At 38.1% G+C, this 16,038-nt stretch overlaps 1 protein-coding gene across 1 annotated transcript in view; it reads right to left on the bottom strand.

The window, feature by feature from the left end:
- tweek (transmembrane protein KIAA1109 homolog tweek) overlaps positions 1-16,038 on the bottom strand; it is an 843,591-nt gene that overhangs the window by 535,593 nt on the left and 291,960 nt on the right. Inside the window, 2 exon segments of the mRNA XM_068226772.1 lie at positions 11,646-11,824; positions 11,900-12,039. Of these exon segments, the coding sequence (XP_068082873.1) occupies positions 11,646-11,824; positions 11,900-12,039 (319 nt within the window).

Raw genomic sequence — 16,038 nt, 5'->3', positions numbered from 1 at the left:
ATGATGCTTCAATTACATCTTGGAATATGAAAGTAATGAACACTGAATAAGTCAATGCTGATTATAAAAGTATTTTTCAAACCTAACCGAAGTTTTGGGTGATCCATGTCAAAGTAATAAATCAAAGAGTTTATGAACCAAATTGACAGCTCTAATTATACCTATTTATATTGGCATGCAACAGTTATTTATTTCTTTATTGAAGAGCTTACATTTGTAAAAAAAAATTAGGCTACAGCTAAATACTCTATTATATAAGAAAAAGTAGGCATGTACACCATGAAAGAAAAGAACTTGAATTTAACAAATGTATATATCTACAAAACCAATGCTTGTCGGTTGGAGTTAACCAAAGGTTAAAAATCACAGCACCCATTCTTATATTCAGTGACGACTAAAATGTCACCAAGACACTGTTCATGCTTGATATGCTCAACTCGTGAAAAAAATGTACTTTATGTTATTGGCTTTATGTCCCACTAACTACTTCTATGGTTTTCCCCGGGGTGCCGGAACTTAGTCCCGCAGGAGTTCCTTTACATGCCAGTACTGACACGTGGCTGACATATTTGAGCATCTTCAAATACCACTGGACTAAACCAGAGTCGAACCTGCCAAGTTGGGGTCAGAAGGCCAACGCCTCAACCGTCTGATCCACTCAGCCCGACTTGTGAAAAACTAGATGAAGACATATTTATCTTTATCATATTTAACATTTTTCTTCTACAGGGTCTACTTATTACCAAATGACTTTAAAAGTTCTTAGGCATAGATGTAGTGTTTGCTAAGTTTATTTATTCACCAGAAGATGCAGCACAGTCATGACATTTTACACTGTTTATGCAGCACTGTTCCTCATCCACAATTAGTGCAACAGTATTTTTTTATTACAATTTGATTTATGTTGCACCAACACAGATAGGTCTTATGGTGACGATGGGATAGGATAGGCCTAGGAGTGGTAAGGAAGCGAGGCCTTAATTAAGGTACAGCCCCAACATTTGCCTGGGAAACCACGGAAAACCATCTTCAGGGCTGCCGACAGTGGGGCTCAAACCCATTATCACTCAGATGCAAACTCACATCTGCGCGCCCCTAACCGCATGGCCAACTCACACGGTTGTATAATTTTTGGAGCTGACCTTGTGCTCAGGACAAATTTTTCATTTTACTGTGCATTTCCCACTTTGTCACTTCACTTTGACATAACCTAATAGCACTATCACCATAATTTTCTTTGTCAGCACTATAACATGACTATAGTTTATTTGTTCAATATAGGTGTAGAAAAATAAACTAAAGGTATTTATCATTTTTCTTTTATGGGCCTTGAAAGTGGGAAGCCAGTTGTTCCAACCATAAATCTGTATTTTTCATGAATGATACGTTATGGAAATATAGTACAGTACGATTCCGTTATAGCGAGTACAGCATATAGCGAGAACTCCATTATAATGACAGTTTTTCTGTCCCTTGAAAATCCTTATATTTAACTGTGTATTATCCTTCGATTACAGTAAGAACCCTATCACTGATGAATCCATTGTTACAAGCGATTAAGCATGCTTAATTTTTTCCAATGTCAATAGTTATGCACTCTAGCAATTATACTGAATGTGATCGATCACCTTCAGAATAGTTTTTTGCTATATGCACTAGCGAGCTCTTTACTCGACATTTGAACTCAAAGGCGATATTGGAGTCTATTAGTAATATCAACTGGTGTTCTATAAGCACAATTCAAAATGAAAGAGAATGGGAGGATTGCAGATGTTTACGGTTAAACAACGTCAAAGTATGGCTGCCGCATTGCAAAGACGTTACTGATCACTTAAACACTGTCTAAAACCGATGTTCAACCGGCCATGTTTAAACACTGCCGAGAACATTTTTTAACCTCAAATTTTAGGAGTGAATCGCAATTAGAGGGTATGTAGCAAAAATTAAACATATGACACAAGGGACAGTCCGGTAACTGTCAATTTGACTACAATTCTTGGCAACCGATACATTGTATTATATTTGGGATAATTTACCCAGAATTATAGGTCACTTTGACTACATCTATTGTATATCAGAATGCGAAGCGGTGTGGGCAGGATGGCTGCGATCAACGAGACATCTTGCGGTGAACTTTTGTCTTCGGCTGTGTGACACGGCCAACTGGATCCCTCACTGCGCTCTTTATACCGGCCTTGACAATTGCTTGTGAAGCCCAGCATAAAGCTAAGGGGCCCGTGGTCGCCAACCCAGGCTCCCAAGTTAAGAGCCAGTGTTGCCCCTTTTAGTGGCCTCTTATGACAGGCAAGAGATACCGTGCGTGTTCATTCTACCACCCCCACCCACAAGGGGTATTTTATGCAGTGTGCTTATTTAAAAGAATGTTATTAAACACTGTACATCTGGCTTAAAATGACATGATTCTGTGCAGTATGCCCATTTCAATGAATGTCCGGCTCCATGGTTAAATAGTTAGCGTGTTGGCCTTTGGTCCAAGGGGTCCCGGGTTTGATTCCCGGCCAGGATGGTGACTTTAACCTTCATTGGTTAATTCCAATGGTTCGAAGTCTGGGTGTGTGTGTGCCGTCTTGAGCATTAGAATTCATGATAGGTAGGGCTCCATTCTCACAGACGCGCAGGTTGCCTGTCAGCTGTCAAACTGAAAGACCTGCACCATGCCTCTCTGGAGGCCACACGCAATTTATTTATTTATTTATTTCACTTAATTGTATTATTAAATACCGTATATCTAGCTTACGTGAACGAGCTATACTGTTCTTATTTTAATAAATGTTGTTAAATACTATACATATGGCCTACATTGACATTTTTCTGTACAGTATGCTGATTTCAACTAACTCTATCGGTACAAAGAAAGTAACATTGGTTGTATCTAATTTAACCTAATTTCCCTCCCTCACACAAAATATGTTCACTAATTAAAAAGAATGTATAAACAATATGGTGTTCCAAACACGATTTTTATAAAATTTTATTACCATACATAATTTAGGCCAATTTTGTTGTATAAATTAAGGAAATATGTGATTACACGTCTTTATCACGGTGAGTTTTATAAGTACATGGCTAGAAAACAGCTGTTCACAGATACGCCCCTTTCCGCCACTGCATAGCAGAAGACAAGATGCCGTAACGATCGCAACTGTCCTGTCCACATCGAAAATACAAACCAAACCCCATGGCACAACAGCCCCGAAGGACCAGGGCCTACCAAGCGACCGCTGCTCAGCCCGAAGGCCTGCAGATTACGAGGTGTCATACGGTCAGCACGACGGATCCTCTCGACCGTTATTCTTGGCTTTCTAGACCGAGGCCGCCATCTCACCATCAGATAGGTCCTCAATTGTAATCATGTAGGCTGAGTTGACCCTGAACCAGCCTTCAGATGCAGGTAAAAATCCCTGACCTGGCCGGGAATCGAACCCAGGGCCTCCGGGTAAGAGGCAAGCATGCTACTCCTACACCACGGGGCCGGCCCTGTCCACACCACTTCATTGAATAACTTACCCTGATCATCAGAGGGCTGAGGGCTTTCACATACATCAACCGGGAGTGATTAAGTTACTACATTTACTGCCAAGTAAGCACACATAATAGTGGCACTAAAAAGTAGGTTGTGTGTGTATGAATTTTTTTGCAAGTAATCGTCACGCTAATTCAGGAAAGTTTTCGGAAACTATGAGGTAGGAATAAGGCAACGACTGGGAAGGAAGAGCTGTGGCCATAGCAGCCCCATTATTTGCCTGATGTAAATATGGGGAAACTATGCCTGATGTAAATATGGGGAAACTACGGAAAACAATGTTCAGGACTGCCGATAGTGTGTTTCGAATGTATGATATCTAGAATGCAAGCTACCGTACATCAATATGGCCCGTACAACTCAATCGGTTACATAGTATTATAGTTTTATCTTCCCTTCCCATAAGCTATTTAGATTACACTCACCGTAACAACATTATGATCAAAGCTACGCTTCCTTGTACGGTGGCATGTCATTTTAGTGTCAATAATATTATGAGATTTTATTTCCATCGAAAGCGGTATTCTTATATGTGAGCAAGTCATGCTTAGCCATATTTGAGTTATGTGTAAGAAGACAACGACTAACGTTTGACGCACACACTGACGAATTTCATTGGGTGCGACAAGCAAAGAGTTGCATGAAAGATACTCTGTTTCCATTTTCGAAACAATATTGAAACTTTAAATGATGTCTAGCTAAACACCGGCTTAATATTGTTTATGCAATGGAAGATTGTGATAGACTAAACGTTGTTTAGGTAGCCATTGTCTAAGGCTTGAAACCAGTCATCGATTCTGCAATCGGCCCAACATGTTTTCGTAATAAATGCAAAAATAACGTGGCCAGTAGCAGTAGTTAACTCGTTAGAAAAGGCTGAAGTAAACGATCGCCTTATTTTAAAACTATGTTCTGAAATTAAGCAAAAATGCGATACACCTCAAGATATGGCGCAGAGTGGATGACTGATTTTGGAGGTTAGTTTATTCAGGAAAACTGCGTTAGGCATTTCTGCAGGAGACAAGGAAAGATAATGTGTTAAGCGCGAAAACGTACTATTGATTACATGAATAAAAGCTATCGAACACGAATATATAAACACTTATGGTTTTTTTCCGACATGCGTGCATTTTACGTCGTGTAAGCACGGGTACAGTGAAAGATATAGGCTAACTACAGTTTCTAAAGATACGATGAGAGTATTACAAGGCGTGAAAAAGATGAGAGAACAAATGTGAAAACCTTTTCCACTGGGGCTTATTAAATAAATCAGTGTATTAAAATGTAAGTAACCTGATAACACATATAAAAACATTTGCAGTGGGGTCCCGTATAACTAGCAGCACACTGTTCTTTATAACACTCTTCGACCATGAATTATTTGGAGGTTAAACTCGGCCATGTGCAATATCAATGAAAACCAGAGAACAAAACAACCTTCCCGGGGCTGATGGCTTGCTTCCCAAAGCTAGAATTTACTCTCTAAAGTTCCAGAATTCCAGACCATTTCCTGTTTTCACGTAACATTTCCCACCTGCCTCCTGTGGCGAGGGCTCTAATCTGGGTTGGAAATCATGTTCCTTTCACAAGGGGTAACAAAGAACAATTTTAGGGTTCGGAAAAATGTGATCGTACTGAGCGGTGATGTGATTAATAGGGTATTTTTAGATAGATTTAATACGGCGAGAATTGGGACTTCAAATTTACGACGTGCTAAATGAGAAATAGTCTTGCAGAGGAATGCATACTATGAGGTTTCATTGTATTTTCTTGAGTCTGCTTAAATTTCAGAAAGGCTATTCCGAGTAATTTATAGTGAAAAGGTTATCGTTACTCTACTGGTGCTTGAAATATGTTTTCATGATACATGTGGAGTTAAGTTAGGTGAGTGAATAAGAAAACTGAAGTTTGCCACAAAAGCCACTGGAGTGATACTACTCCGATTCTTTAGAATTACGTTTAACATTCTCAGAATTAGAAAAGTAACTTATGAGTAAGCCCTAGTATGGAAATCTGTGAAAACGCAAGTTTTGAACAAACTGATTGCCGTTGCATACCGATTGTAATGTGTGTGGGATTTTTCCTGACTTTTACAAAAGATCGGATATAACGACAATCTGCTATAGCAAGTAAACTTTTACGCCTTTATGAATTCTCGCTATAACGGACTTCTACTGTACTATAATGCTAGCTATATTTTTATGTTAGTGCTGAAGTCTGACTTGTTATTTTAGTAATGCTGAAAGCCGGAAAATGTAATGTTATTCTCTAATATGGGAATCAATCAAGAAGTAAATAGCAAAGGTGATTTAAGTGATTTCTATCCATGTTCACTGTTATTCTAATACTATGAGTTACAGTACATTGCACGTATATAACCGATGCAACTTACCAATTTGCTTTTGATCCACAAATTTCTGCAGCCACAAAACAGTCACTATTTTTCAAGAATGATGTTACCATGATGGTACCACATGTGGTAGATTTTTGAACCCTTCTTCTGTCATTTTGAAGTTATTTGCGATTATGAAAGATAAACAATCGGCTTTTAGTAACAACTGATGCACAATGGCTGGTAGAGCTGCATGCGGTAATGGATCGTGACACCACAGTCGGCCGCTTACATCACAGGACGTTTTACTCGTCTTGCGGAAAACGACTTTTAAATATTTTTTTAATGGTAGAAAACAGGATAACTTACCTCAATGTAATATGTTTTCGTACTATTTCGTTGGTGTACTTTTCAAAAAACAAAAAAGTTTTGAATATTACGCATGATGCCTATCAATCCACTTATACTCTGCCGTCCGCTCGATATCCTCTTCCTCTTAGACAGGGTCGATAAATCAGCACAGTAATTTTTCGCATTTTCCGCTTTAACTTTCTGCACTAATCGGAGTGATATACCAAGACAATCTGCCTCTTGTTGGCACACAGGATATCTGTTTTCAAGTAGCCTGTTTTCCCCTCTAGCGTGAAAAAGCAAATTGCTCTTACAATCATACGTATTTCACCTTCCCTAAAACATGACGAGGGGTGGATCTCCAGTAAACATCTCACCCAATTGACAAAGAAGAAGGGACCTTGGTCGAGCACGGAAATAAGTGTATTATTATGGAATGTAGAGGGAATAAGAAACGCAATACCCCACATATCACAGAAGACAATAGACGACACAGATGTTATGATACTGACAGAGACATTCCTCACGGAACCAATGGACTTACAAGGTTACTATGGTATACACACGCTAGCGACCCCGACGGAAGGAAGACCAGCAGGGGGAGTCACAATCTTCATAAAAGGGAAACTGGGAGATATCAAGCGAATCATCAAGGAGGAAAACATGGTCACAATAATCACATCAGAAATTACGATAATAGGAATTTATATTCAGCCAAATACACCTATACAAAACATAATGGATAAAATATCTATAGCCATAGAACAAACGAAAGCAGAAAGGAATGTTATAATTGCCGGAGATTTTAACTGCAGGATAGACAAAGAAAATACCAAAACTCGCATCTTTCTTGAGACACTGGAAGAAGAAGGCTTCAAAATAGCGAACAAAAAAGAAACACCAACCTACTTTGCACATAACGGTCATAGTGCCATCGACCTACTATTTTTTAGAGGAGTACAACTACAATTGTGTAAACAAGAAGGCCTATGGAACTCATCGGCAGCACCAATAAGGAAACACATACCTATAATGACACGCCTACGCATGGAAATCCAACAAAAGAGGAAGGAAGCAAAAAGACCAAGTATATATACTAGAAAAATCCAGTGGGAAACAGTAGAAGAAAGCGAGGAAAACATCGGGAAAGCTAGAAACCTAATAGAAGAAGAAAGACTAGAAGAAGCCCTAGAAACAGCCACCAAAGTAATAACGAAAGCTATTATAGTAAAGGAAAGAAGACACGCACAAGCTTGGTTTGACCAAGAGTGTTACAAGGAAAGAAAAGCAACTCTAAAGGCCCTGAATGCAGCAAAATTATACAGACGCCCAGAAGACTTAACAGCATATGCAGAGAAAAGGAAAAAATATAAAGAACTAATAAAAAAGAAAAAAGAAGAATATACAGAGAAACAAGGAAGGAAACAAGCCGAGGAAGCAAAATCAGACCCATACATAGCGCTGAAAAAGAAGACGTCAATTGCAACAGGAGAAATTCATATGGAGAAGTGGGAACATCATTTCTCGAACATACTGAATAAGGAAGGGCTGAAGCAAGCATATGACATAGAAACAGCAGAACCCGCGCATGCTGTGGAGCCAATAACAACGTATGAAATTAGGAAAGCAATACAAGGAGGGAGAAACAAGAAATCCGCAGGACCAGACAAAATTTACATGGAACACTTAAAAGATTCACTTGGCGAGATGGAAGAACTGTGGAAAGACCTAATGAACAAATGTATACAGACTGGGAAGATACCAGAGGGATGGAACACAGTGACTCTAAAGATATTGTTCAAAGGAAAAGGGAGCAGAACATCACTAGACTCATTTAGAGGAGTAGCACTAGAAAATGCATCCTTTAAAGTTTTCACGAAGATACTAAATGAAAGATTACTGGAAGCCTTCAGTGGGTACATTCCAGAAAATCAATTTGGTTTTATGAAAGGCAGGAGCACGGTCCAGGCAGTGAAATACCTAATAAATCAGGTAGAAGAAGCCTTAAGACACAAAGGAGGGAAATATCACGCAGTCTTTGTTGATTTCAAGAAGGCATTCGACTCAATCGACAGGCGAAAGCTAATCGAGAAAATGAAATTGACAATCGGCGAGAGAGACCCACTAGTGAGAATAGTTGAAGCATGTCTACGGAGGAACATAATCCGAATAAACAACAACGTAGAAATTTCTGAAGACATAATACAGACGAACGGAGTTATGCAAGGGGATCCCATGAGTCCCACACTTTTCAACATTTATACAGCAGATGTGAACCGCATAGTAGAGGAAGGATCAAAAGCAGAGCTGATCCTATACGCAGATGACATGCTGATCGGAGCGAAAGAAAAGGAGGATGTGCAAAGGGCAGTCCGCAGACTAGAGACCTGGGTGGAGGAAAACAGCCTACAGATAAATGAAGAAAAGACAGTACAAATGACCTTCAGAAAAGGTGGGAAATCAACGCCCAAAGACAACATAACATTACACCAAAAGCCATTACAAAAGGTACGAAATTACAAATATTTGGGAATAACACTACAGACAACAGCGGCGTCCTTTGGTATACATATTCAAGAAAGAACGGCAGCAGCAATCAGAGCCTCATACAGCATCCAAAACATTTCAAACCTTTCAATCAGCACGGCGATGAGACTTTTCAAGACGACAGTAGCGCCAGTGATAACATATGGAATTGAGATCGTGTGGGAAAAGCTAAAGATCGGAGACCTGCTGAGAATAGAAAGAATAAAAGCAATGTTCATGAAGAGGATTACCCGAGTCGGAAAGACAGCGCCATCCCGGATGGTATACGAAATGCTGCGGGAGACGTATTTCATAGAAGACATACGATCACAGTTCTACCTACAATCAACGGAAGCAAGCAGGGCACTAGTAAACATCAGGGAAAGGAAGAAAAGTGAAATCGACCTCGACTTCTACGCCTCACCAGCGATGACGGACGATAGATGGACTAGAGAGTGCAACACACAGCGCCACGTGATAACACGACTCTCCATACATGGGTTTCACCACAAGGTATGCGTAAACCAGAAGTTCCATGAGCCAGACGAAGATTGTAAGTGCATTTTGTGTGGACAGAAGTGTAGTAGATATCACATAACATGCACGAAAAGAACCAGGACAATTACAGACTATAGCAAAGACTAAAATGTGAAATTTATTTAATGCTCAAACTTGAGTGTACATTTCTCTATTAATTAAAACATGACCTTGGAGGCATTTTAACTTTGTCTTAAATGAGCAATACAGCCAGCGATACTGAAAGACTAGATGAACGCAAATAACTACACCACAAACAAGTCGCCTGCTTGTCATCTTATCATGAAAGGGAGCTCACGCAACGGGGTTTGCCCGCTTACTAGATAACCCTTCGCTCAAGTTACTTGACACGCCTGAGTGCATATCGCTCGCTTGCTTTCAAATAAAAATCAGTATAAAATAGAGAAATCATTGTACGTTTTCAGTATAGAACTATTAGAAACAAAAAACTTCAGACCTTTCTGATGAACTTAATTTCAATTTCGGAAGACCATCCACTATCAAACGGACAGCCTTTTATACAAAAACAACAACTTTTTTGTCAAAGTGTGTAAAGTAATTAAACTTCAGAAATATATTTATAACAGTGCATTCCATAATGTACCTAAATTTTATGAAAATTGGATAGTGCGTTTTCATGTAATGGCACTACAAAGTTGTTGTTTACAAAAAAAACGGGCAAGAAAATGGGTACTTTTTGCATTCCGCCTAATATAACTTTCACAAGAAACATAACAAAAATATGCAGATGCCACCAAAGAACGTAGAATTAAACATGTTTTATGATGACGTGATTATATTTTATATTGGTGGACTGGATCAAATTTTATTAATGTTTAAACTCGACCGCACATACTTTTTGCGTCGACAGTAGTTAAGAATCTGTTCTTATGATTTTTTTCTGAAACTAATTTAATCATTTTAATCCTCCTTCAATTGCTTCAAAATCTGTGCTATATTTTCTTATTGATTCCTAGTTAAATTTTCTGTTGAAAGTGTCAAAGAAAATGTTCACTTTCAAAGTAAATAAAACAGTTATCTCAGTCATTTACTTGAATAAAATATAAATATGCTGGCAGTTAAATTACTAAAGGATTGAAATATATATGTTATTCTCTATTTTTTGCACGGAATTTTAGGACTCACTTGTGCCTTAGTCAATTTAGGACACATTCTTAGAAAATTTACCTGTACTATGTCAGCAGCATGCAGTCTTTCATAGTGACATCCCTTCATAATATTTCCCTCAATAATTAACTGGTTATTTTTATGTAGACGGTTTCATATACACTTGAAGAGATAACGTATATCAGAAAACACAATTCTACAATAGAAGACCAAAGAAAAGCAGAAACTTCCCTGATTACATGATGATTAAAGAAGGTCCACTGAAAATCCACAGCCTGTTTCCAGTCATATGACCAGGTCAGGAAATGGAATGAATGAAGCCCCCATCTAGCGGCGAGGATAGGAATTGTGCCGACTGCTGAAGCCTGTCGCACTCTTCTGGGGCAATGATTAATGACTGCCGGATGAAATGAAATGATATTGGAGCGTGTTGCTGGAGTGAAGGATGACAGGAAAAACCAGAGTACCGGGAGAAAAACCTGTCCCGCCTCTGCTTTATCCAGCACAAATCTCACATGGAGTGACCAGGATTTGAACCACGCAACTCAGCGGTGGGAAGCCGGTGCGCTGCCACCTGAGCCATGAAAGCTTTGCTGTCCATTATACTGATAAAAATAGAAGCAGCCACTGTCATTTTATACACAACGAGCGAAAAATATGATCAAGCTTGAGTAGTAGCAGTACTTTATCGAAGGTCTATGTCATATCATTATTTACGTTTACAGGGCCACAGTTTGAAGCACCGCAGCAGCAGTTGAAGGAACTCTATGACATTAAAGAGACATGTTCAGTGTGTTCACTTTACCACCTATACTCTTAATACCATGCTAAGTAGTAACATGTTTTAAATCCTCAAGATTAAGAATTTCATTTACTGTATTATCTTCCACAATGGTGTGTTAATGGCATTTTTGTGTTTTCAAAACTTTTTTTAAAATTTTTTTTTTATTTTTTTAATATTAACAAGTTAATGGACTGGACTACAGCTATTTCCTCTGTGTATTTTACCATGCCTTAAGTGATAAATAAGATTACTTCCCCATTTGCAATATATCAAATAATACAATATCAGACCATGTGATAGTAAATTTGAAAAACACTTTCGATATGTACCATGTTTTCCTGTTCAAATTGATGATGATGATGATGATTGTTGTTGTTTAAAGAGGCCTAACATCTAGGCCACTAGCCCCTTGCTCAAATTGAACGTACAGTGTTGATACTAACCTGCTTCCAAATCATCTGACTCAGAGCCAATGTAAGTAGAATTGTCCCAAGCATATGGATGAGTAGGAGTCTTGCTACTAGGTGGAGGTGGAGTACCATGCTCACTGGGACGTCCAATCATCTTCAGCGAAGTGAAACCCTCAGACAGCGTTTCAAATCGCGGGCTGTATTTGCCACCTGTATTATTAAAGTAACCATTTCATTTTTTTAAAAATTGGAATCTGCTATTTCTGTAAGGAACATATTTCTAATATAAACAAGACATTTCATAAATATAGTATTCATTCTTACCTATATATATAAGTTTACCATCTTCTGTTCGATGAAATAATGGAACAGTAAATGCGTCACATCCAGACGGTAAAGATGCTTGTGACCAATTGTTGCATCTCACCTAAAAAAGAGCACAATTTTCAGTTTAAAAAAAAAAACAAGGTATAAATCAGTAAACTGTTTTCAATGCCCATACACTCTTACTCCCCCTTTCTTGATTTGACACCTTTTACTGTATAAGTGAGATACATCCCAAACATGACTGTGCATACATACATACATACATACATACATACATACATGCAGTGACCATTCAAAGACATAGACCAGAATGGCTGATTGTTGGAAATTTTATTGTATTACAGCAAAAAGAATTATTGCAGAGCATGGAGTAGAGGAAATATTACAAGTATATTCCTTCAACTTTTTTTTCCCCCCCTAGTGGTTTAACATCACACATCTAAGGTTTTCGGCCATTGCCTGAGGTGAAAATGGGAAACCACAGAAAACCATCTTCAGGGCTGCCAAATGGACTTCATTTAATGAAATACATGTCTATTTTGAAGCTTACAAATTATGTTAATTATGAAAAAATGTATAATTTATTACATGAATTGTGAGAGACATTATCATATTTAATATTGATGAATTTTGTGAACTGTGTAATAATAGGAAAAAGAAATACTAGAGTTGTGGTAGAGCACAGTGGGAACCTAGTTGATGTATTAGTAGTTGACTGAGATCAACATGGACTAAATTTATTCATGATGTCATTTTTAAATATGATTAAACCTACTTCATAACTGTAAATTTTAAAGACAGCATGTGGAAGACATCATGTACTTTTACCATGTCATACAATACCTAAGTGAAAGCATTCTGACAAACCCTCCAGTGATGTGATAATGGAATATTTATACTGTCTATAAAGGGGCTACCTGGCCGAGGCGGTAAAGCCGTGTTCAGTTCACCCGGAAGGACGTGGGTTCGATTCCCCATCAGAGAGTTGTAAAATTTAAGAAACAAGATTTCTACTTCAGGAGGTGCACATGGCCCTGAGGTTCACTCAGCCTACACCAAAAATGAGTACCAGGTTAATTCCTCAGGGCAAAGGCAGCCGGGCACCCCACCAAGTGCTGAGGTTACAGATAAGTGGAAGCCTTTACATCCACCCTTCCATGGAACAGAATTCTTTGTCTCTGTTGTCATCTGTTTGTCTTTGGTTTGTTTCCTACTACCTCCATCTAATGCTTTACTACCTGCTTACCTGGAAACAGTATGCCATGAAAGAGTTAAGAACATTAACAGCTGATGGATGAGCTAACACTCACGTTAACATAAAAAGTGTCAAGATTTTTTATTATAGTATGAAGTTTAAAACCATGTGTCATAACTCCAAAATGTGTCTATTAGGAAGAGTACAACTTGATGTTAACAAGTGGTTTTAAGTTGCAGAGATTCAACGATGCAAGGAGCGGTGAAATTACTATAAAGAGTGCCTGAATGGAAAGCACAATCAAGATGCACTAAAAAAATTTAAAAGAACTGAGAAGATGGCAGTCCCAAGAGATTCCGCTGACAGCCTACAACCAGAGATTGATGAAGCCATATATCCATTATTTTCCTAATGTAATGTAATCCATTGAGATTCCTTTCCAGAAATTGAATTATTTTAATTTTTTGTTTAATTTACAGTTAGCTTAGAATTATGCATTACATATATAATTTGAAGGAGATACTAGGATCATCTGAATGCTATGCAAAATTTTAAACTTGAATTAATGGCAGCATCATCGTAAATATTACCTAAATAATTATTTTGGGAATGATAACATAAACAACAGGTTAATATTGAAATAGTATTCATAGTATGAATGCAAAACTGAGACAATGGTAGGTTATACCTATATTTGTGGAGGCATAATTGCACAGGAATGGGATGGAGCTCCTCTGAATATTCAAATGTGGAAAATATTAAACTCAACGATATCTTGATGTGGATATATACTGTAGATGTTTATGCAATAATAAGTTGATAATATGCATTTACATGCTTATGTTGTATTACGGTTTTCCTCATGCTTGTGGATAATCCTACTTTTTTTTCTTTACAAGTTGCTTTACCTCACACTGACACAGATAAGTCTTATAGCGAAGATGGGACAGAAAAGGGCTAGGAGTGGGATGGAAGCGGCCATGGCTTTAATTAAGGTACAGCCCCAGCATTTGCCTGGTGTGAAAATGGGAAACCATATAGAAAACCATGTTCAGGGCTGCCGACAGCGGGGTTCAAACCCACCATTTCCCGAATACTGGATACTGGCCACACTTAAGAGACAGCAGCTATCGAGCTTGGTAAATCCTACTCTACATCCTGTCTTACCTTTAAACAATGTTAAGGTTATGTGAATCCATACCAGGAACCATAATAATTTCATTTATACTAATATTCCTGCATGAGGTAGAAAGAAGGCCCTCATATTACATTACCACATTAAGAAATGACAGTTTCGTATCACATGAGCAATTTCTGGATTGTGTACTCTAAATACCCTGGTGGTCCACAATTTTAAAGATTTGTTCTAGCTTTCTTCGATGTTAAATCTTGATTGATTGAGGATTACAGTGTGTTCTTTTTTGACTTTATAGACTTCAATAATGAAACTAAATCCTTTATGTGGATAAAACTGTAGCAGTAAAAGTTTAGAAGCTCATAGTATATCTTTGAAGCCTTTTCTCACTACATGTTTCTTAGTAAGCAACCCTAACCTGGTTATAGAGTCTTGACAGACACTAGACCTCAGTAACCTGTAGTTAACTTAGAGGACTTTTCTTTTGTGTTGAAGTCACACTAAATAATATGAAGTTAGCACAGTAGTCTTCTAACTCTGTTGATGTACAGTAGAACCCGATAATTCGAAATCGGTTAATTCAAAATCTCGCCTAATTCGAAGCAGCTCTCGTTCCCAGAAACAGGAGGTACGGTTTTGCATGTTAATTAAATTGTTTAATTAAAAATATGGATAATTCATAATTCGAAGAACAATGTCGGTCCCGTTACAGAAATTTGGTCTTTTAACCCTCTCCAGGTCGATGATTCCAATTGGAATCACTTTCATACTTTCTGTGATTTTACCAAGTAACTCTTTGCCAGATATATTTTATTCCTTGGAAGCCTTGGCTTCATGTGTAGAGATGTGTCAAGCTGTCAGAATGATCTGCACAAGCATTTGTGTGTAATAGCAGTGAATGATGTGCTCTGTCAAGGTTATGTACAGTTTGTTGTTTTGCGATATTCAACACTACCGTTAATATATCACTACGAAGCTAGAAAAAATATTTATATATGATTTGCAGCTCCATTTTTATGAACAGCATCTTATTTGACCATTGTATACAAACGGGAATGATATAGTGATCAAAGAATGTATGATTCCAACTGGACTCAATGGGCTTTTCTGGTGTGTGGTAGTCTAGATGATGTACATGTAGTGTTGTCAAATTCAATGACTTCCTTCTATCATAATAGATTGAGAGTTGTGTTTTCTGTATTGGATGTGTGTGCTGTAGATTCATGGATTCTTTACAGGAGACATTGCAAGCAAAATAATGTAAAAAGGGTCATGTCATTCCTTGCGTTCAAGGCTTCTATAGCATCTGCATTGATGAGTGCTGGAAAAATTGAATCAAAGGAAAGAGGGCATCCTTTTTCAGATTGGGTATCTTCACCTGCTCCGAAACTTCCATTAGTGGACACGCGCTTTGACCAAATTGGCCACTGGCCTGAATATTCGAAGCAAAAGTGCAGGTGTAAGCTGTTTATCAAGTCCAATTCAAGGTTATGATGCTCAAAATGTTGGGTTGCTCTCTGTCGTTCATAAAAAAGGTTTCGAAAACTTCCATGTGAAAAAATGAACTTCCACCACGTTGCGAATATGGACGAGAAGTGACAAATTACACTTCATTTCTAAATTGTGTGTGCTCAGGTGACATGTCCAAATAATGTTGTACACTGCGTATTGCACAATGTAACTGATTCACAATCTAACATCACCCCCACTCTTCATAACATACTATGGTACGCTATTACATGTTTGCAACATTCTCTGACATTGCATGT

The sequence above is a fragment of the Anabrus simplex genome, chromosome 1 (assembly GCF_040414725.1).
Source record: "Anabrus simplex isolate iqAnaSimp1 chromosome 1, ASM4041472v1, whole genome shotgun sequence".
In the NCBI taxonomy this organism is placed as follows: domain Eukaryota; kingdom Metazoa; phylum Arthropoda; class Insecta; order Orthoptera; family Tettigoniidae; genus Anabrus; species Anabrus simplex.
The sequence above is the reverse complement of the archived record's forward strand: the minus strand, read 5'-3'. Positions and strand labels throughout refer to the sequence as shown.